This window comes from Mus musculus, chromosome X (genome assembly GCF_000001635.26).
Source record: "Mus musculus strain C57BL/6J chromosome X, GRCm38.p6 C57BL/6J".
Lineage (NCBI taxonomy): Eukaryota > Metazoa > Chordata > Mammalia > Rodentia > Muridae > Mus > Mus musculus.
This window is the reverse complement of record NC_000086.7, coordinates 54,615,494-54,639,759: the sequence shown is the minus strand read 5'-3', so window position 1 is coordinate 54,639,759 and position 24,266 is coordinate 54,615,494. Positions and strand designations below refer to the sequence as shown.

Here is a 24,266-nt window from a genome sequence, read left to right as displayed (position 1 = left end):
TGCCCTCTGAAAGACCTAACCAGCAGGTGAAAGAGTCAGATGCAGAAATTTACATGCAACCAATGGACAGAATCTGGGAACTCCTGTGGTTGAATTAGGGAAAAGCTGGAAGAAGCAGAGGAAGAGGGAGAACCTGTAGAAAGACCAGCAGTCTCGACTAACCTGGACCTTCCAGGATCTCTCAGACACTGAACCACCAACCAGGAAGCATATACCAGATGATATGAAGCCCCCCACCACATATACAGCAGAGGTCTGCCGGGTCTGGACTCAGTCGGAGAAGGTGAATTTAACCCTCAAGAGACTTAAGTCTACAGGGAGAAGGGATGTCTGGTGGAGTGGGGTAGGATGGTGGGGACATCCTCTTGGAGATGGGTGTGTGGGGGGGGGAGGTATGGGATGTGGAACAGTCAGAGGGTGGACAAGGGAGGGGATAAAGTCTGAACTTATAAAAAAAGATTAAAGAATAAATTTTAAAGAATTCACTACATTAGTGTGTGGAAGTTCCGTACAAAAGGACTATTTGCCACTCACTCATTTATATGGATTTTGTTTGGAATTTAATATAAAAATATCTTAACCTTAAAGAAAAAAACAATTAAAGATGTTTAAAAATAATGGAGTTCTATTATGTCTCTAAATGTATACCACCTACTTATCTTTATAATCACATCAGTAGGGTTTAACTTCCTTCTTAGAATCATCAGAAATACAAGGATTAAAGAGACTTTCAAACTCTGTTTCATAAGAGACAAAAAGTTAGCGGATTTTTTATTTGCTTAGAAATGTACTATCAAGTGAAAAATTTGCATGCTTCATTAGTCTCAAGATGGGAATGTAGATGAGTACTTCAGAGTATGCTTCATGATGTCTCTTTTAAACACAGACATTCATTTTCTCAATTCACCATCTACATCAAAAAGCATATCGGAGTTGTTGGTCTCCAAGTTCATCAAACCCTAAAAAAGAAAAGCACTTGTTACTAAACAAGCTCCCAAGGATACAAATATGAAAGATTCTGTGTAAATGATATCTAGACGTGCTATGTTTAGTTAAGCAGGATAATTATAGTGTTAATAAACTATAAGGTACATCTGAGGTCAAACTCCCAATTGATGATTTCAGGTCTTGAATAATTCCTAGAAAGCCATAAGGATGTTACAGATAATATCAGTCAATTCAGACAGAAACAATTGAAAATAGTAAGTAGTTAAACTTTATGATTCCCAAAACATATTTAGTTTCCTAAGGACATTTTATGGACCATGAGCAAAATACCTTCAAGTACCTCTTATGCATGTCTCTAATTGCTTCCAAGAAGTGGCTCTGACTACATTTGGACAGTTTTAATGCTTGTTCTTCTTTTTTATAATTGTTCTCCAAATGTAAAAAGAAAACATTACTATAACAATTCTGTTAATTTTGTTGTTACTACCATGCAGCATGAACGCTAGACTAACAGTCAGCCATTTAATGTATCTCCAATACTAAAATGTTACATGAGCAAACATAATTCCATATGAAACTTAAAAGGAATAGTTTTCCACCTGATTTAACACTTTAACAAATATTATGAATAAATATACTTATATTTTTACAGTAACATTAAATGAATTTATACTACAAATTGTGGGGTAACATTCTTTTTTATAAAAAGGGTTTGCCATGCTACACATATTGGCCTTTGCCTCCCAAGTTGTTATGTTTATATGAATGCATGATGTAAACATGAACTTGGTAAAATCCTAGCCCGGGAAGTTTAACTCTAGGTAATGTTAATGCTTTTACCATAAGATGGCCTCCTTTTAATTAATAGCAGAAGCAATCCCAGGAGGTGGTTCACTACCTCATCTCTGTATCTACCCTCCACCTAAATTGTATGTGCCATGTCTTCTACTTTCTCTTCCTTTCTTAAGGATGCCTTATACTTGTTCTTTACTAAGCCCAATGTCTTCACTTGTCTCAACTATTCTCAAGAATTTCATCAATTGTAACTGTTATTTTAAATATATGACTCTTGCTTGCTGTCAGTGTAATGCCTATACAACTAACTTTTATAAAGTTTGAGTTAGAATGATCACAAGATCATGAACAGTCTTGATCAATTAAAGATACCCTTCCTCAAAATAAAGCCTAAAAAATGTCTGTGGACAAAGTTTGGTGGTAGATTGGTTTTCTCTAAGTTCCAATCTCAGTAATACAGCGAAGTACTAATACAAATTTCTCTTTGTACTCTTTATCTTAGCACACAACCATGGTAATTTGCATTTTTTAAAAACTTAAGACAAGCCCTTTACTCTTTTTCTCCCTGGGCTACTACATTCCTTTTTTTTTTTTTTCTTTATTCACTGTGATCAGCTTTGTACCTCACATTTCCACTCAAATCATCCTGATTAAGTACAATGACCTCCACTTTGTGAAGTTTATCTTAAAAAACCTGCACATTTAGATATAATGAGACAACGGATTAAAATTGGGTGTCTTCTTTGGTTGAACCCCACTGTTGGGAGAAAGTGTCTCATTGAACCTAGAGCTCATCCATTAGGCTACACCTGGTGGCTACGAAACTCTGGGAATCTTCTTATCTCTGAACGAAATCTGAGTTGGTGGTTATGAAATACTCACCACCCAATGAACTTTCATTTTTGTGGTAGTTTGTTTTTAGTTTTGCTAATTTGTTGTTGTTGCTGATAGTGTCGGTGGTTTGTGTGTTCATGCCTATGCAGGGAATATAAGCTCGGGTCTCCATGCCTACAGTGAAAAAGATTACCTACTAAACCATCTTCCAGCCCTGCAAATTTATCTTATTTTGCCTATTAGTAGCATATGACACAGTTACTGATCTTTTCTTCCTTAAAAGTTTTCTTTCACTCATTATAGTTTTCTTTCTACCAATTATTATGTTCCTTTACTAGTTCCCTCTCACCTCCGCCCCATGCAGAATTACAAGTATTGAAATACTCTGGGGGTCTGTCTTTAGACTCCTCATTTACACAGATGAGCACACCCCTGAAATTTTATCCAGAGTTCAAGGTTTAAAAATTGCCTTCAATTGGAGTATTTATTTATTTTCTATCTTTAGTCCCTATCTCTTTTCTGAACTGACTCATAAGGTCGGCTACATCTGGTGGCTACGAAGCTCTGGGAATCTTCTTATCTCTGAACGAAATCTGAGTTTGGTGGTTATGAAATACTCACCACCCAATGAACTTTCATTTTGGCTTTTTTTTTTTTTGAAAATGGCTTTTCAGGTAGGAATGGATCTCCTGTTCATTTCAAATTGAATACTTCCCAAACTATTAACCAATCAAATAAAATTTAGTTACTATGGTCATCATCTCAGATCTTACTTGGAAACCATGTGATGACTACAGTAATTGGTACATTAATCGAGAGATGATTTAAAATAGTTAGTGATATTCTTTCACAGGAATATTCTGCCAGGGCTGTTGAGAAAGGTTGTTTCCATCCACTGTTGTTAGTAAATTTGTACTAAGTTTAGGATTGTGAGAACTGATTTTCCAGTTTGATTTGGTTTTCTAATATTAATAACAGAGTCCAGATGACACCAGTAAGAAAGCTTTCTCTCTCTTTTCGACTGTACCTGAGGCTGACATATTTTGCTTCCTTTTGTAGAAACTGGTAATCCTCTCTTCATCCTTCAGCAAATGTCTGCCTCTTGAAAATTTAAGATCTGGTCTACCATAAAGTGCCTAGTGGTTTTCATTTATATAGTATGTGACCATATCTCTCTGGTTTACAACTCAGTAGGACTAGAACAGAGCCAAAGATAGATAATGAAACTTGATTATGTTTTGTGTGCCCAACACAAGGCTAGTTTCTCTATTCCTACATGATACATAGTTATACTAGGTTAATTATAAAGGTAGTTATGATACAAACCACTGATTTTTCTTGTTGTTCATTGAAATTCTGGACATCCATATCAAACTTCTGAAATGTAGTTTTATACTGCTCACACGACTTGTTGTTGATCATCTCCCTGTAAAGCAAAGTAATGATATCAATCATATTTCAAACCAATATGAAAAAGAACATTTAAAACAAATTAAATTGACCATTTCATAGTAAAAAAGAAAAAAAGCAGTATAAAGTTATCTAATGGGAAATCAGCATAGAATTTTCCCTAAAAGATTATCAGAGAAGTCTTATTTTATGTTCTAGCTTTTCAAAATTAAATACGTTCTAATACATATATATCTTATTTTAGAAAATTGACTGTATTTCAAAGTATTTTTTCATTATTTTCTACCAAATATAAGGTCTAATTTATTTTCCTATATTGATTCAGTTAAGAATTTGTGCAAAACATAAGTCAATTAAAATATACCAATTGTCTGCATATGTAATTGATCCTTTTCCATATTGTTAAACATAATAAACCAGAAATTACATTTCTAAGATTTTGTGCAAGATTTCTTTGTTTCCACAATGATTGTTAATCAAAATTTAAAATCTCATTAACAGCTACTTAAAGTAGAAAATAATAATTTTCACAGACTTCTAAGAGTTAGATTTAGTTTCCTTCAAGGCATGAAGTTATAAGGTTAAATGCTTAGACAAAATCAAAGTCACGCATTTTTACTAAAGGCTCAGACATGACTTTTTTTTAAACTTCAGCCACATATAATTTTTAAAACTATACAAGTGTGACCCTACAAAACTAACATCTCTACCTCTCCCTTTTGTTCATTTGCCAAAGTTGTCCTAACTTCTGGTTGCTTCCTTTGAAAGAATCTTTGATATAAGTTTCCATGTGTGTTCTCTTTATGTGACTCCAGGTCCAAGGTAACTGAAATAATCATCTGATATCTATGGGAAACAGGCATATATGTGCTGCACATATATGCCTGCAAGCAAAACACTAATACACATAAATAAGTCTAAAAAATAGGTATTAAGAACATTGTTTCCTAAGTCATGGAGGAAGTTTTGGGTCTATGATCCTAGTTTAGGAATCTTAAGCAGGATATGTCCAGTGTATAGGACAACGTAGGTTACATGGCAAAATTCAGGCCAGCTTGAACTACATGGTGAGACCATATCTCAAAGACAAATTATTGTCTTCTAAGAAAGCTCATGTAACATTCAAAAATATATAATTTAAAACAGATTATTTGAGATCTGAGTATCAATCTCTCACTGGTTAGTAAAGTTGTCTTTACTTTCAGTTATGTAATTCTTTAAAAAAAAACAAAAACAAGACAAAAAAACAAAAACAAAAACAAAAAATCAGTGAGGGGATTGGAGAGATGATTCATCAGTTAAGAGCACTGGTTCCCTTCCATAGATCTGAGATTAGATTCCCAGCACCTCTAAGTTTGCTCACAACCTATAACTCCAGTTCCAGGGGATTCAATGCCTTCATCTGGTCTCCTCAGTTACCAGACATACAAGCTGTGAGCATACACACATGCAAGGAAAACAAACATACCCATAAAATGAAATTTTAAGAAAAGGAATAAGGGTTTCATTAAAGAATTTTTTTTTGCACTGTGCCATATAAAGACAGAAGCACAGAGGAGTCCTAGAAAAGAAAATGACTTAATATAAAATTAACACTGGGTCACATAAAAACTGTTGCATGTATAGAATTTGTATACATATCACTTAGCTTTGAATACATGGAACAATAAAAATGTTTACATCATTTTTGTTCCCCTAAAAATCCCTGTAAAGCAGTTACAAAGATGCCACAGAAGTTAAGAGGGTTTACTCTGAAAGGAGGAGGTTCGCAAGTTTGAATCTACTACCCATCTACAAAAGCCACCATTAATGGTTGCTTTTACAATAGCAGCACTGTGGTAGGCAGAGTGAGAATTCCTAGGACTTGCTGGCTGCTTGTCTAGCTGCATGTTCAGTGACAGAACATGTCTTAAGGGAATAAGGTAGAAAGTAAAAGAGCAACAGCCAACAATCTCCTCTGCCCTCCACATATGTATACATGTACCACAGACACAAACATGCAAAAAAATAAAATAAAAATGAAGTTTCATTAATGTCACACCTCTTCAAAAAGCACCATTTTCACCTCTATACCATAGAAAAAAATAAGTCCATGGGGCTAAATCAAAAATATTTGCAAGAGTCTGTGTCATGGGTAGACTTTGTGTGCTGACTCTGCACCTAGTCTCACAATACCAACAGGAAACTCAACTCCCAGGTGCTCTAGTACTCCCAAGATCACAAGAATGGCTTTAACATCAGAAGTAACTGAGTCCCCAAGGATCCAGGGACACAGGAACTCCTACCTTGCCAGATGCATCCCCAACATCTGGAGTAACTCAGTCCCAAAGGATCCAGGGACACAGGCATTCTTGCCTTGGCAGTGGCATGGTTCCCTATTGGTCTGAAACTATAGCTGGATCAGACCTGGGGTACTGCCTTTGTACCCACTCTTAAAACACCCAGAAGGAGCTCAACTCAAGGGTATCTGAAATGCCCAAGATCACAGGATCACAAAAGAAGCATGACTCCACGGAGATCAGACAAACCAAGGGACACTCCAGTTCTGACAGAAGATCACAGCTGAGGGCACAACATCTTGCCCAACACCCTGTGTATCTGACACCCCCCACATAAACCAGGGAAAGAAAAACACCCTCCCAGACAGAGGCATGGGTTCCTTGCAGCTTGCATCTGTGTCCAGAGAAAAACTAGTGACTTGGCACCCCACCAAATCTTGCAACACCAAGAAAAATCTTCACTCCCCGGAGCTCTGACACAGGATCTCAGGAGATTGGTTATACCAGGGTTTGAGGATCCAAGAGGCAGCTTGACTTCCACGAGCTTAGACATACCCAGCATATCAGGATCCCAGGATCCCTGGATCCCAGAGACAGCTGGACTCTGATGAGTTCTGTCACAACCAGGGTTACAGGAGGGAGAAGCTCCAGTCAGAGACTGCAAGGGAAAGTAGTACCAAAGAAAATGAGATGGTGAGAGGTAAGCACAAGAATATAAGCAATAGAAACCAAGACTAGTTGGCATGATCAGAACACAGTTTGGCCACAGCAGCAAGTCCTGGATAGCCCAACATATTGGAAAAGAAAGATTCAGATTCAAAATCACATCTCAAGATGATGATAGAGTTCTTTAAGAACAAAAATAGTTTACTTAAAGAAATACAGGGAACACAGGTAAACAGCTAGAAGCCCTTAAAGAGTAAACACAAAATTCCCTTAAAGAATGAAGGAAAACACTATAAAACAGTGAAGGAATAGAACAAAATCCATTTAGTATCTAAAAATGGAAATAGAGGTAATAAAAAATCACAAAGAGATGAAACTGGAGAAAGAAAGAAAAAAAAAAAACTTAGGAGAAATAGATGCAAGCATCTCGAACAGAATACAAGAGATAGAATAGAGAATCTCTGGTACAGAAGATACCATAGAAAACATTGGCACAACAGTCTAAGAAAATGGAAAATGCAAACATCTCCTAACCCAAAACATCAAGGAAATCCAGGACAAAATGAGAAGACAAATCCTAAGGAAAATAGGTATAGACGAGAGAGAAGATTCACAAGTCAAAGGGCCAGCAAATATCTTCAACAAAATTATAGAAGAAAACTTCCCAAATCTAAAGAAAGTGATGCACATGAACATATTAGAAGTCCAAATAAACTGGACCAGAAAAGAAATCATTCCCCAAACATAATAATCAGAACAACAAATGCAATAAAGAAAGATAGACTGTTAAAAGCAGTAAGAAATTCAGCAAAGTGGCTAGATATAAAATTAACTCAAACCAATCAGTAGCTTTCCTCTAATCAAAGGATAAACAGGCTGAAAAAGAATTTATGGAAACAACACCCTTCACAATAGTCACAAACTATAAAACCTTGGTGTGACTCGAACCAAGCAAGCGAAAGATCTGTATGACAAGAACTTCATGTCTCTGAAAATAGAAATTGAAAATCTCAGAAGATGGAAAGATCTCCCATGATCATAGGTTGGCACAATTAATTCAGTAAAAATGGCCATCTTGCCAAAAGCAATCTATAGATTCAATGCAATCTCCATCAAAATTGAATCTAAATTCTTCATTGAGATATAAAGAGGAATTTGAAAAATCATTTGGAATAACAAAATTCCAGGATATAAAAAAATATTCTCAACAATAAAAGAAGTTCAGGCGGAACCATCCCTGACCTCAAGCTGTATTATAGAGAAATAGTGAGAAAAATGTATGGTAATGGTACAGAGACAATGACTTCATGAAATTCACAGGCAAATGGATGGATCTAAAATATATCATCCTGTGTGAAGTAACCCAATCCCAAAAGGACAAACATGGCATGCACTCACTGATAAGTGGATATTAGCCTAAATGCTCAGAATACCCAAAATGTAATTAACAGAACATGAAGCTCAGGAAGAAAGAAAAATAAAGTGTGGGTGTTTCAGTCCTTCTTAGAATGGGGAACTATATAAACCTGGGAAAAATATGGAGACAAAATACAGAGCAGAGACTGAAGGAATGACAATCTAGAATCTGCCTAACATGTAGATTCATTCCATACACAGACAGAACACAAACCCAGTCACGATTGTGGATGCCAACAAGTACTTGCTGACAGGAGCCTAATAATGTTGTCTCCTGAGAGGCTCTTTCAGAGAAAAGAGGCTGATGCTCATAGCCAACCATCAGACCAATCATAGGGTCCCCAGTGGAACAGTTAGAGGAAGGACTGAAGGAGCTGAAGGGGTTTGCAATCTTATAGGAAGAACTACAATATGAAAGAACCAGACCACCCCCAGAGCACCCAGGGACTAAGCCACCAACCAAAGATGGGGTCCCATGGCTCCAGCTGCATATATAGCAGAGGATGGCCTAGTCAGACATCAGTGGGAGGAGAGGTCCTTGGTCCTGTGAAGGTTCGATGTCCCAGTGTAGGCAAATACAAGTGTGGGGAGGTGGGAGTGGGTGGGTGGGAAAAACCCTCATAGAAGCACAGAGAGGTGTAATGGAATAGGGAGTTTCTGGGGTGAAACCAAGAAAGGGCTATTACTTGAAAAGCAAATAAAGATAATATCTAATAAAAATAAAAATGAATTAAAATAAAAATTATTACAAAAATAGGAATAACTCATTAAGATATAATATAGTATATTAACTAATATTTCCTAATATGTAAATTATGTTAATACTATATAGTTTCAAACAAATTATATATCTAAAATGTTCCTTCAAATTTTCCCAGAATATTTTGTACTGGATATCTGTGAAGTAATTCAAGTTCTAAAAATTAAGGATGATGGGGATACAGTTTGATGGCTCAGCTTTTGTCCTACAAGCAGGATGATGAGAATTTGACCCACAGCACTATACCCTCCAAGAAAACCACTCAAATTACAGATTAATCTTACGGAAACATTGTTTGTAATATACATCACATTCCAATTATTAATACAGATTACTTGCTATACAATCAATTAAAATTTTCTGGAAGTACTTACACTAAGAAGGAAATAATAAGTTTGAACATATTACCGTGTATCTCCAACGATTTCTTCAGGAATTTCATTCTCATCATCATGAGTTACTGGATTCTGTTCTGGGTTGATAATAAAACATGATATTAAAACAATTATTTTATTTTGCAAATTTTAATGAAATACTTTGTGATCATTCAGGCATAGTGCCAACATTAGGTTTCAAACAGATCTATTATTTGTCTAGAACTTAAACAAAATGAAGTAATGTCTAATTGTCATCTAAAATATGTTTTAAGTTCTTTATTTACATGTTGTGTTTAAAGACAAGAGATACAATATGAGATTTTCGATCTCCTTTACAAGCCTAATTAGAATAACTGAGAAAAAAAGGAAGTGTAACATCAATGCACAACATTAAATATCTGGTACCTTCCATAAGATCCAATTTTGAAGCATTCCCATCTTGCTGTTCACCACTTAACAAATTCCTGTTTTCTATTGGTGTCTCTACAGAACTTGCAAAACGCTGCCATTCCTCTGAGAAACTTACGTTTTCTGAATTAAAATAAAAATGAATAAATAAATTTTCTCAAGCCATTTGAATCCAAAAAAATATTTAAACTAATAAAATTGAAATATAAAATAACATTAAGGAATGATTTTTATAAAAACAGTACTTCATAATTGCATGAAGGGTTTAAAGATAAAACCATATTTCTATTACCCTCTTATTTAATCCAAAAGACTTTAGTATTTGAATATGGAACACAATAGTTGCCTTCAAAAATAGCCATTATTAACCTTGTCTTTAATATATACAAATTTTTACAAAGAATTATTTAAGTTGAATAAAGTATCTTGGGCTTCCTTACTATAAAGGACTAAGAGGTTGTTATTTTTCAGTTTAAAAACTCTCTCTCTCTCTCTCTCTCTCTCTCTCTCTCTCTCTCTCTCTCTCTCTCTCTTTCTCACACACACACACAAAAACGCTATGGTGGCTTTAACTGTGACATCAATTTGGTTTATATCTAATCATAGGAGGATCTGCATTTTGGTCCGATTCCTGCAGGTTTTTGATAAAATTAAGCAACTTTGTCTGCATTTCAATCTCCAAATAAAATCATAGTTCTTATTATCACAAGCAAGTTCCTCAATCTTTTTCATTGCAATACAAATCTAAAGCAAATGTAAATTATAAAGTTCTGCCTGGCTGGACATATATTTTACTGCTACAGCAAGAAACTCTGGTTTCAATCTTCAACAATGAAAATAAAATTAAAAAAAAAATAAAGCAGGCATGTTCACTCAGGCCCCAGTACATTTGTAAGGCTGAGGACTTCAGTTTCAAGGCAAGTCCAAGCTGCACATGAGGTTTCTGACACTCCTGAGATACAAAGTTAGAGTTCACTTCCCTAAACCAAAACAATGCATAAATAAACACAGCCTGGCCTGAATTATGTCTGAAGACCCAGAACTTCTCAGGCTGAGAGGAGCCTCTGGTTTTGGAGGCAGTTTGCGGCCTATATATACAAATGTCGGCAATCTGGACTTTCAATACCAGGTAGAGGACAATGAAGACTGGTCTTCAGTTTGTTTTTCATGAATTCCTGGCAGGCAGCAGCAGCAACAACACAGAAAATGTTCTAGTCTGTTTCCACCACTAATCGACCTCCAGTTTACTCACACCTCACATCCCCAGGCCCCAAAAAGACTTTCAGGGTCTCCAAATCCCTGGACTTCCTGCTTTCTGCTAGGTGCTGTCTGTTTAAACTCCTGCCCTTAGCGAATTTCTCTGTTTTTCTCCACAGAGGTCTAGGTGGGTAAAGTCGATTGTGAACCCAGAAGTGGTATAATCCAGGGTCCAGTAAGGCTCACCTCCTCTCCTTACTCCTGAAGTAACACCTCTGCCCCAACACCTTCACCCCACCTTGACCCACAGCTGAAGCATAATTAACCAACTTTCAACAGGTCACTGACATCCTCCACAGAGACTTCTCCCTACCATGCTTCCTCAAGAACTAGTCTTGGTAGCCACCACAAAGCATACTGGTAACAGGGTTTGGACAGTGGGAAAACAATCTCAGACATGACCCTTGCTGATTGGCTGTGATTGCACATGCGTACTCAATGTGATATAGGCTCTATCAGACATCTGTCATTGAACTAGCAAAAAAGAGCTAGTATTTTAGCTGCCACTGCTACCCAGAAGCCTTCCTTTTTCAAAGGTTGCAATACTAACTTGAAAGATAAAATAAAATGAACCCCAAAGAAGACTCTCCTACTTTGTTTCAGTCGAAGGGGCTGTTGTGTGCAATTCTGATTTGTTTTATTATTAAACTAACGTGATTGTGCATGTTTGTATTTGTTCAACATGCATGTTTTGTGCTCATAGAAACTAGAACAGGATGCCAAATCCCCTGGTTCTAGAATTACAAATGGCTGTGCGCCATTATGTGGGTCCTAGGAACTAAACCTTTGTTCTCTCCAAGAGCAACAAGTGCTCTTAATTTCTAAGCCATCTTTCCATCCCTGTCTTGTGCATGTTTTAGGGTATGCTGGATCATTTCTCTTGATAGGTGTTTATTTTTACTATACAGTGGACATTATAAAAACATGACACTTTCCTAATATTGTGTATTTCCATAAAAAGAAGAAAAAAAACACCATAATTTTAATGGATTGTGTAAATCATAAAAAGAGATTGAGCAAAAATGATGTGTATACATTTTAGTATATGTTTGCATATGGAGTCTAGAAATGGACATCCTCTGTATTCTCAATCATATTCCAACTTACATACACACACACACACACACACACACACACACACACACATTATATATATATATATATATATATTTGTTTTTTTGAGACAGGGTTTCACTGTGTAGCCCTGGTTGTCCTGGAACTCACCCTGTAGACCAGAGTGGCCTCAAACTCAGAAATCCCCCTGCCCCCCTGATTCTGCCTCCCAAATGCTGGGATTAAATGCATGTGCCACCACTGCCTGACCCAACTTAAATCTTGAGACAGAGTCTCTCTGAATCTGCAGCTCACCAATGTATCTAGCCTGGCTAGCCAGCTAGCTGTTTCTACCTACTCAGCACTGGGCTGCAGCCTGAATTTTTAAAGTGATTGTAAGTGACTGAATATTGATGCAAAAATACTCAATAAAAGCTTTGTAAACCGAATCAAAGAATATATCAAAATGATCATCCATCATAATCAAGTACACTTCATCCCTGTGATGCAGGGGTGGCTTAATATATGGAAATCCATCAACTTTATCCAAAATAGAAACAAACTCCAAGAAAAAAAATCATGATCATCTCATTAGATGATGAGAAAGCATTTGACAAAATACATCACCCAGTCATAATAGAAGTCCAGGAAAGATCAGGAAGTCAAGGCCCATAACTAAACATAATAAAAGCAATAGAGAACAAACCTGTAGCCTACATCAAAATAAATGGTTAGAAACTTGAAGCAATCCCACAAAAATCAGGGACTAAACAAGGCTGCCCCCTTTCTGCCTACTTATCCACTATAGTACTTGAAGTCCTAGCCAGAGAAATTTGAAAACAAAAAGGAGATCAAGGGGATTCAAATTGGAAAGGAAGAAGTCAAAATATCGTATATCCAGAAGATATGATAGCATGTATCAGAGACCATAAAAATTACACCAGAGAAATCCTAAATCTGATAAACAACTTCAGTGCAGTAGCTGAATATAAAGTTAACTCAAACTTATCAGTGGCCTTTCTACACTCAAAGGATAAAGAAGATGAAAAAGAAATTAGGGAAACAACACCGTTCACAATAGTCACAAATAATATAAAAAACTTTGATGTGACTCTAAGTGAGGAAGTGAAAGATCTGTATGAAAAAAACTGTAAGTCTCTGAAGAAAGAAATCAAAGACCTCAGAAGATGGAAAGATCTCCCATGCTCAGGAATTGGCAGGATTGATGTACTAAAAATGGCTATCTTGTGGAAAGCAATCTACAGATTCAATGCAATCCCCATCAAAATTCTAACATAATTCTTAACTGAGTTAGAAAGAGATATTTGCAAACTCATCTGGATTAAAAAAAAAAAAAAAAAACACCTAGGACAACAAAAACTATTCTCAACAGTAAAAGAACCTCTGGTGGAATCATCATGCCTGACCTAAAGTTGTACTACAGAACAATTGTGATAAAAACTGGATGGTACTTGTATGGCAACAGACAAGTCGACCAATGGAATAGAATCAAAGACACAGAAATGAACCCACACACCTATGGTCACTTGACTTTGACAAGGGAGCTAAAACCACCCAGTGGAAAAAAAAAAACATCATTTTCAACAAATGGTGCTGGCACAACTAATGGTTATCATGTAGAATAATGTGAATTGATCCATTTCTATCTCTTTGTACTAAGGTCAAATCCAAGTGGATCAAGGAACTCCACATAAAACCAGAGACACTGAAACTTATAGAGGAGTAAGTGGGGAAGAGCTTCGAAGATATGGGCACAGGGGGGAAATTCCTGAGCAGAACAGCAATAGATTGTGTTATAAGATTAAGATTAGACAAATTTGACCTTATAAAATTGCAAAGCTTCTGTAAGACAAAGGACACTGACAATAGGACAAAACAGCAACCAAGAGATGGGAAAAAATCTTTACCAATACTAAATCAGATAGGGGACTAATATCCAATATATATATATCAAGAAGCTGGACTCCTGAAAATCAAATAACCCTATTAAAAATTTGGGACAGAACTAAGCAAAGAATCCTCAAGTAAGGAATTCTGAATGGCTGAGAAACACCTAAAAATGTTCAACATCCTTAATTATCAGGGAAGTGTAAGTCAAAATAGCCGTGAGATTCCACATCACACGAGTCAGAATGGCTAAGATCTAAAGCTCAGATGACAGCACATGCTGGTGATAATGTGGTGAAAGAAGAACACTCTTCCATTGCTGGTGGGATTGCAAGCTGTTACAACCACTCTGGAAAGCAGTCTGGTGTTTCCTCAGAAAATTTGACAGAGTTCTACTGGAAGATTCAGCAATATTCCTCCTGGGCATATTTCCAGAAGATATTCCAACTTGTTATAATGACCCATGCTTCAGTATGTTCATAGCAGCCTTATTTATAATAGCAAGTAGCTGAAAAGAACCCAGATGTCCCTCTTCAGAGGAAGGGATACAGAAAATATGGTACATTTACATAATGAATTACTGCATAGCCATTAAAAATAATGAATTCATGAAATTCTTAGACAAATGAATGCATCTGGATGATATCTTCCTAAGTGAGATAACCCAATCACAAAAGAACACACATGATATGCACTCACTGCTATGTGGATATTATCCCAGAAGCTCAGAATAACCAAGATACAATCTTCAAAACTCATGAAACTCAAGAAGAAAGAAGACCAAAGTATGGATATATTTTTCCTTCTTAAAATGGGGAAAATACCAATGGCAGGAGTTACAGAGACAAAGATTTGAGCTGAGACTGAAAGAATCCAGAGACTGGCTCACTAGGGGATCAATCCCATAAACCAACACCAAAGCCAGACACTATTGAAGATGCCAACAAGAGCGTGTGGACAGGAGACTGATATAGCTGTCTCCTGAGAGGCTCTGCCAGTGCCTGACAAATACAGAAGTGGATGATCACAGACATCCATTGGACTGAGCACAGTGTCCCCAATGATGGACCTAGAGAAAGTACCCAAGGAACATGAGGGATTTGCAGCCCCATAGGAGGAACAACAATATGAACTGACCAGTACCCCCAGAGTTCCATGGGAATATATCTCCAATCAAATAAAACAGATGGTGGGACTTACCATACCACTTGCCTATGTAGGAGAGGATGGCCTAGTCAGTTATCAATGGGAAAAGAGACCCTTGGTCCTGTAAATGTCCTATGCCCCAGAATTAGGGAATACCTAGGCCAGGAAGTGTGAGTGGGTATGGCAGAGAGCAGGGGGAGAGGGGAGAGGAGAGGGGATTTTCAAAGGGAAAATAGAAAAGGGAATAATATTTGAAATGTAAATAAAGAAAATATATGATAGAAAAAAAGGAATGAAATAATTTATTTGCAGGTTTTATAAAATAAACACCCTTTCTGCTAACATATAGGAAAAACATCAGGTCTTTTCCTGGGGTAAAATCATAGCTAGTTATTGTTTCTAAACATATTGTGACTACAGCGCTAAGAGTAAGTATATGTGCTGCTAAAACTCAGGTATAGGAATATATAGATATAGGTAAAATTAGAAAGGAAGTATATGAAAACTCTTAGCAAAGAATTCTTCAATTTCAGGTGACTAACTTAAAGTCTAAATATCTGCAGGACACAATACCCAACACTGGATATACTAGACCTTCAGAATGAGCCTCCTCCAAAAAATTTATGTCATCGTCTTCATCATCATAGTCAAGAAGTAATAAGTAACCGTCCTTTGGTATCGCCCACAGTTTCTTAAGAGCCATTTTTCTCTTAAGCACTCAGATGTCTTCTTAGTTAAAAAAATAAAATAAAAAGGAAAAAAGAAAAAAATTAGTTATCTGAATCCAAAGGTATCATTTTAATAGTTAAACATGTCAAAAGGTCAAATAATTATCTTAGCTCAATGAAAGATTGTTTCTTTTGTTTTATAACAGTTATATTTTTAATAATTTGTCTTTATCAGAGCATTTTGTATACATATTCCATATGGTGACATATATATACGTATATATATTCAATATGGTGACATATATATATATGTGTGTGTGTGTATATATGTATATATATATTTATATGTATGAATGTATATATATATATATGTGTGTGTGTGTGTGTGTGTGTGTGTGTGTGTGTGTGTGTGTGTGTGTGTGCTTCCCCTTTCGGTTTCCTCCATGTATCCCATTTATCATGTCCTTCTCCCTCGCAAATTTGTTTTAAAATCTTCTTTAACTTACTTAACTTAGTTATTTAAAAACCTTCTTTAGAACCAAAGTTAACAATCTGCCATTTCTCAGTTTTAAAAAGGCAAAAACAGGCTAGCCTTTAATATGTGAGTCCTCCCCTTCCCACCAAAACAATGAGCAAAACGTGTTTGCATGTAACCTTTGAGGCATCTGAATTTTGATACTATCCCCCAAAGATTCTTTTTAAACAATACATCACCAATTCTGTTTCTCAGTGTATCTCAGTATTAAAGTAAAATCACAGTACTATGCAGAAAGATAATGAACATGGTAATTATATATCCATGTCAAGAAACCCCAATGCTCAGTCTACAACGAACACTCACCACTGCCACCCACACAGAAAATTCTTATATTGGAGAAATTAGGGATTGGGGGAAGCCCAGGATTTCAAACATCTATAGATTGCAAGTTCAAAGCCAGCCCAAGCCAGGCCAGCCTGAGCTACAAAGGAAGATCCCATCCTACGGAACTAAAATTGAGAGAAAAAGCTGAACTTGGTGGTCCAAGTCTTTAATCCCAATACATGGGCGATTGAAATAGGAGAATCTTTGGTCTGAATCCATCCCAGATTACTTATTAAACTCTTTCAATGTCTCCTCTTCTTCTTTACTTTCATTCTTCCTATGCCACTTCCCTGTCTGCAATTTCCATACAGTCTGTACCAAAGGAACACACCATAGAGAAAACAACGAAGAGGGAGGAATCCTCAGTGTGTTTCTAACGGTTCTAGGACAGCACACAGGACAAGTGCCAAGGCTCCTCACCCAATGGCTCCCTGCTCCCTTGACCGCCAGTCCTGCAGCCAGCTCTCTGATCCTATCCCGGGGACCCAAGATTGTGTCCTCCTAGGGTTCACAATTCTCTAAGGCCCTGGGCTGTTCAATCCTCTGCCATGAATACAGTAGTCCACCTTCATTTTACCCTCAGAAGCCATAGAAATGGCGATGAGGAGGCTTTTCCCCACAGAGTGGCCTCCTGGGCCTGAGATGCCCTGTCACACCTTGATTAACTGTCCAACAACCCTGACCAGAGCCGATTATCACTTACAGGTTATCTCAGAGGTGAACACCTTCACAACTGCACCCTTCCACGCTCAGATCCTCAATGGTAAAAAAACCGTTGTCAGCAACGATGCCCGGACAGAGGATTCTGAGGACCCTTTGTGATGCCAGCTGGAGAAAATAGGTCTCACCCAGGGACTGCGCTGATTGGCTGAATATACCCTGCACATGCGTACATGGAGTACCAGACACCATCACTTCTAAGGGAGTTTTCAGGAGGTGGGAATGAGTTACTACTGGCTTTAAGACAATTTCTACATGTATAAGCCCTTACAGACTTGAAAAACTTGAACAAACTTGAATACATGTGAAACATATGAAACACTGCAAATGGCACTACTTTATTTCAACTGTAGAGGCTCTTGTATGCAATTTTGTTTTCTATTTATTTATGTTCATAACATTTAATGTGTGTGGACTTTTTCGGCATGTACATAAGCACACCACACGTGGATATTCTGTCCTAAGCGATCAGAATGGAGCATCCAGATCCCCTATAATTCTGATACCATCCTGTCTCCACCTTCCTGGTACTGAGCTTGATTACAAGAGTGTGCTAGGCCCTGCAGGCCCTCTCTCTCACTTATTACTCTGTTGCCTACAGAGGCTGGAAGTGTGCACTGATTTTCTGAAACTTTAGCTGTGCATAAATTGTGAGCCACTATGTGGATGCTTTGTGCCTGGTCACCTGCATAGAACAGGTGCTTTTAACAGCTGAGTCATTTTTCCAACCACTGTTTTTTGCACTTATTTGCACTCCTCTGGCCTCTTCAGGTACAGGACATACATGTGGTGTGTTTAAATTTATGTTAACCCAACACACATACACACACACACACACAAACACACACACAGACACACACACATACACAAACAAACACACATAATGATATATTTTTTAATTTGCATATTTCTCTTTTACCCCTTTTGTCCTATGTCATAACTTGTCCAGTTTTCTTGTGAGGGGTATTCCTTTTCATTTTGTTTCTTTGTTCTTTGTTTATTTTTTTCAGAATTTTCTACTAGATATTTTCTTCATTTGCATTTCAAATGCGATCCTGAAAGTCCCCTATACCTTCCCCCTAATCCTGTCCTGCTCCCCTACCCATCCACTCCCACTTTTTGTCCCTGGCATTTCCCTGTACTGCAGCAAATAAAGTTTGCAAACATAGGAGCCTCTCTTCCCATAGTTGGCCGATTGGGCCATCTTCTGCTACATAAAAAACTAGAGACACAAGCTCTGATGGTACTGATTAGTTCATATTGTTGTTCCACCTATAGGGTTGCAGACCCCTTCTGCTCCTTGGATGCTTTCTCTAGCTCCTCCATTGGGGGCCCTGTGTTCCATGCAATAGCTGACTGTGAGCATCCACTTTTTATTTGACAGGCACTGGCATTTCCTCACATGAGACAGCTATATAAGGGTCCTTTCAGCAAAATCCTGCTGGCATGGTCAGTAGTGTCTGAATTTGGTGGCGAATTATGGGATGAATACCTCGGTGGTGTAGTCTCTGGATGGTCCATCCTTTCACCTTATTTCCCAACTTTATCTCTGTAACTCTTTCCATGGGTATTTTGTTCCCTATTCTAAGGACGCATGAAGTATCCACATATTGATTTTCCTTCTTGATTTTCTTGTGTTTTGCAAATTGTATCTTGGGTATTCTAAATTTCTGGGTTAATGTCCACTTACCAGTGAGTTCATTTCAAGTGACTTCTTTGTGATTGGATTATCTCTCTCAGGGTGAAATTTTCCAGATACATCTATTTGCCTAAGAACTTCATAAATCCATTGTTTTAATAGCTGATTAGTACTCCATTGTTCAAATGTACCACATTTTCTATATCCAGTCCTCTGTTGAGGGGCATCTGGGTTCTTTCCAGATTCTGGCCATTATAAATAAGGCTGCCATGAAAATACTAGTGCATGGTGAAGGATGTTGAACATTTTTTCAAGTGCTTTTCAGCCCTTTGGTATTCCTCAGTCGAGAATCCTTTTTTAGTTCTGTACCACATTTTTTTTAAGGTTTTTTTTTTCCATTTTTTATTAGGTATTTAACTCATTTACATTTCCAATGCTATACCAAAAGTCCCCCATATCCACCCACCCCCACTCCCCTGCCCACCCACTCCCCCTTTTTGGCCCTGGTGTTCCCCTGTACTGGGGCATATAAAGTTTGCAAGTCCAATGGGCCTCTCTTCCCAGTGATGGCCGACTAGGCCATCTTTTGATATATATGCAGCTAGAGTCAAGAGCTCCGGGGTACTGGTTAGTTCATAATGTTGTTCCACCTATAGGGTTGCAGATCCCTTTAGCTCCTTGGCTACTTTCTCTAGCTCCTCCATTGGGAGCCCTATGATCCATCCATTAGCTGACTGTGAGCATCCACTTCTGTGTTTGCTAGGCCCCGGCATAGTCTCACAAGAGACAGCTACATCTGGGTCCTTTCAATAAAATCTTGCTAGTGTATGCAATGGTGTCAGCGTTTGGATGCTGATTATGGGGTGGATCCCTGGATATGGCAGTCTCTACATGGTCCATCCTTTCATCTCAGCTCCAAACTTGGTCTCTGTAACTCCTTCCATGGGTGTTTTGTTCCCAAATCTAAGGAGGGGCATAGTGTCCACACTTCAGTCTTCATTCTTCTTGAGTTTCATGTGTTTAGCAAATTATATCTTATATCTTGGGTATCCTAGGTTTGGGGCTAATATCCACTTATCAGTGAATACATATTGTGTGAGTTTCTTTGTGAATGTGTTACCTCACTCAGGATGATGCCCTCCAGGTCCATCCATTTGGCTAGGAATTTCATAAATTCATTCTTTTTAATAGCTGAGTAGTACTCCATTGTGTAGATGTACCACATTTTCTGTATCCATTCCTCTGTTGAGGGGCATCTAGGTTCTTTCCAGCTTCTGGCTATTATAAATAAGGCTGCTATGAACATAGTGGAGCATGTGTCCTTCTTACCTGTTGGGGCATCTTCTGGATATATGCCCAGGAGAGGTATTGCTCTGTACCACATTTTTAATGGGTTATTTGAATTTCTGGAGTCCATCTTCTTGAGATTTTTGTTTATATTGGATATTAGTTCCACAATCTGATTTAGGACTGGGAAAAATCCTTTCCCAATATGTTGGTGACCTTTTTTCTCTATTGACAGTATCTTTTGCCGTACAGAAGCCTTGCAATTTTATCTGGTCCCATTTTTGATTCTAGATCTTAAGCACAAGCCATTGCTGTTCAGTTAAGGAAGTTTTCCGCTGTGCCCATATCTTTGAGGCTTTTCAACACTTTCTCCTTCTATAAATTTCAGTGTCTCTGCTTGTATGTGGAGGTCATTGATCCATTTAGACTTGAGCTTTGTACAAGGAGATAAGAATGGATCAGTTCTCATTCTTCGACATGATAACTGCCAATTGTGCAAGAACCATTTGTTGAAAATGCTGTCTTTTTTCCACTGCATAGTTTTAGCTCCCTTGTCAAAGATCAAGTGACCATAGGTGTGTGGGTTCATTTCTGAGTCTTCAATTCTATACCATTGATCTACCTGTCTGTTGCTGTACCAGTACCATGCAGTTCTAGACCTTTTATTGTTGGAATAGTTTTTGCTATCTTACTGTTTCTTTGGTATTCCAGATGAATTTTCAAATTGCCTTTTGTAACTCATTGAAATATCGAATTGGAATTTTGATAGGCATTACATTGAATCTGTAGATTGCTTTCGGCAAATATACATTTTTATTATACTAATCCTGCCAATCCATGCGCAGGGGAGATCTTTCCATCTTCTGAGTTCTTCAATTTTTTTCTTCAGAGACTAGAAGTTTTTGTCATACAGATTTTTCACTTCCTTAGAATCTCACTTAGGTATTTATTATTTTTGACTATTTTGAAGGGTATGTTTCCCTAATTTCTTTCTTATCCTGTTTATCCTTTTTGTAGAGAAAGGCCACTGATATGTTTGAGTTAATTTTATATACATCTCCTTCACTGAAGCTGTTTATCAGGATTAGAAGTTCTTTGGTGAAATATTTAGGGTCACTTATATATATTATCATATCATCTGCAAGTAGTGATATTTTGACTTCATCTTTTCCAATTTGTATCCCCTTGATCTCCTTTTGTTGTCGAATTGCTCTGGCTAGGAATTCAAGTACTATATTGAATAGGTAGGGAGAAAGTGGGCAGCCTTGTCTAGACCCTGATTTTAGTGGGATTGCTTTGAGTTTCTCACCATTTAGTTTGATGCTGGCTCTCTCTCTGCTGTCCCTTGCTTTTATTATGTTTAGGTTTGGGCCTTGAATCCCTGATCTTTCCTTGACTTTTAAAATGAATGTGTGTAGTTTTTTTTTCAAATGTTTGTCTTCATCTAAGGAGATGATCATGTGGTTTTTGTCTTTAGTTTGTTTCTATAGTAAGTTAAGTTGATGGATTTCCGTATATTAAACCATCCCTGCATCACAGGGATGAAGCCTACTTAATCATGATGGATGATATTTTAGTTGTATTCTTGGATTCAGGTTGCAAGAATTTTAGTGAGTATTTTTGCATCGATATTCATAAGGGAAATTGGTCTGAAGTTGCCTTTCTTCAATGGGTCTTTGTATGGTTTGAGTATAATTGTAATTCTGGCTTCATACAACAAATTGAATAATGTTCTTTATCTTTTGATTTCACACAATATTTTGAAGAGTATTGGTACTAGGTCTTCTTTTCTTACGCGCGTTCGCGACCGGCCATGAAAGAAGCAACAAGCCAGAATCTTCTGCAGCAAAGCTTTATTGCTTACTCAGGAGCAAGAGAGGAAGAGTGCGGCAGAAAGAGGCAGAGAGGAAGAGAGAGTGAGATGCAGAGAGATGAAGAGAGAGGGGCAGAGAGCAGAGGAAGAGAGCAGAGGAAAAGACGAAGAGAAAGAGACAAAGAGAGGGAGTGCCAGAACCCCGTCCCTTTTAAGGAGAATTATCCTCTGCCTAGGACTTGTCACTCCCTGATTGGCTGCAGCCCATCGGCCCAATTGTCATCACGAGAAAGGCAGAGCACATGGCGGGAAAACTGCCCCTGCACATGTGCAGATTATTTACTACTTAGAACACAGCTGTCAGCGCCATCTTGTAATGGCAAATGTGAGTGCGGCTCCCCACATTCTTTGAAGATTGTAACCTCCCTAGCCTATAGCAGGCTGAGTCAGAACTTGACCTTGCTGCCACCAAGGATATTACCTAGGGTGGAGCTATCCTCCCTAGTTCACTGTATTGTTCAGCCACTGCAGCTGTTCCCCTTCATGATACTGCTACCTACTGTGAGAAAACTGAACTATTCTAGAGATGACACCCTATCCTGCAACTCATCACCTGCAGCTTGTTCCAGGCTCCAAGGAAGTATTGGCAGGAATGGGACTCACCCCTCCCACTTTATAAGCACATTTGCCATTAAACATTTGAGCTTTGATCAGGAAATTGACTGAGCTCCATTCTTTCTCTTGACGGCCTAGTTTCCCCTCTCTTTTCAGCCCTGGCTTGCCTCCCAGGTGTATCTCTTTTCTTGTGAGCCGCAGGCCAGCTTCCATCAGAAGATCTCATAGAATTCTGTACTAAACCCATCAGATTCTGGGCTGTTTTTGTTTGGAAGACTATTAATGACTGCTTCTATCTCTTTAGGGGTTATGGGAATATTTACAGGGTTTATCTAATCCTGAATTTAATTTGGTACCTGATAGCTGTCTAGATAATTATCCAATTCATCCAGATTTTCCAGTTTTGTTGAGTATAGGCTCATGTAGTAGGATCTGATGATTTTTTGGATTGCCTAAGATTCTGTTGGTATATCTCCCTTTTCATTTTTGTTTTTGTTAATTTGGATACTGTCCTGGTGCCCAGTAGTTTGTCTGGCTAAGAGTTTATCTATCTTGTTTATTTTCTCAAACCGCCAACTCCAAGTTTGGTTGATTCTTTGTATACATCTTTTTGTTTCCACTTGGTTGAATTCAGCCATGAGTTTGATTATTTCCTGCCTTCTACACCTCTTGAGTGAATTTGCTTCCTTTTGTTCTAGAGCTTTTAGTTATGCTGTCAAGCTGCTCCTGTATCCTCTCTCCAGTTTCTTTTTAGAGGCATTCAAAGCTGTGAGTTCTCCTCTTAACACTGCTTTCATTGTGTCCCATAAGTTTGGGTATGTTGTGGCTTCATTTTCATTGAACGCTAAAAAGTCTTTAATTTTTCTTTCTTTATTTCTTCCTTGACCTAGTTATCATTGAGTAGGTTGTTGTTGTTCATCTTCCACATGTATGTGGGGTTTCTATTATTTATACTGTTATTGAAGATTAGCCTTAGTCTGTGGTGATCTAATAGGATGCATGGGATTTTTTCAATATTTTTATATCTGTTGAGGCATGTTTGTGAATGATTTTATGGTCAAATTTGGAGAAGGTCTCATGAGGTGCTGAAAAGAAGGGATATCCTTTTGTTTTAGGATAAAATATTCTATAGATATCAACTTGTGGGAAGCAGTTTCTGCTGTGCCTGCATGGCCTAATTGGTAAACAAGCAATGTGCGCATGTGCGAGAATGTTTTCGTGCCAAGTCATGGCCCATCCCGGGGCATGGTGATGAGGCTCTGGGAGAGCAGCCAATCAGGTGTGGACACGCCACACTAAGGTGTATATAAGCAGCGCCTTTTTGGTGCTTGGGGTCTTCCTCTTCATGTTGAAAGTGGTGTAATAAATTTGCTGCAGTAGGATCCGTTTTCTCACATGTGTGTTC

General features: G+C 37.8%; 1 protein-coding gene across 2 annotated transcripts; it reads right to left on the bottom strand.

Moving 5' to 3' along the window:
* Nucleotides 1-740: 740 nt before the first annotated feature.
* Gm16430 (predicted gene 16430) lies at nucleotides 741-17,591 on the bottom strand. Of its 2 annotated transcripts, none has more exons than XM_017318333.1 (6): nucleotides 17,491-17,591; nucleotides 15,852-15,983; nucleotides 9,891-10,016; nucleotides 9,517-9,580; nucleotides 3,904-4,003; nucleotides 741-959 (listed from the first exon to the last, which is right to left on the bottom strand). In XM_017318333.1, exons 2-6 carry the CDS (start codon nucleotides 15,958-15,960, stop codon nucleotides 891-893), a joined length of 468 nt encoding a protein of 155 aa, XP_017173822.1. In that variant the 5' UTR covers nucleotides 15,961-15,983; nucleotides 17,491-17,591; the 3' UTR covers nucleotides 741-890. The 2 variants fall into 2 exon arrangements, with proteins under 2 accessions (XP_017173822.1, NP_001160073.1); NM_001166601.1 differs by having other exon boundaries at nucleotides 744-959; nucleotides 15,852-15,986; nucleotides 17,491-17,549.
* Nucleotides 17,592-24,266: the final 6,675 nt, after the last annotated feature.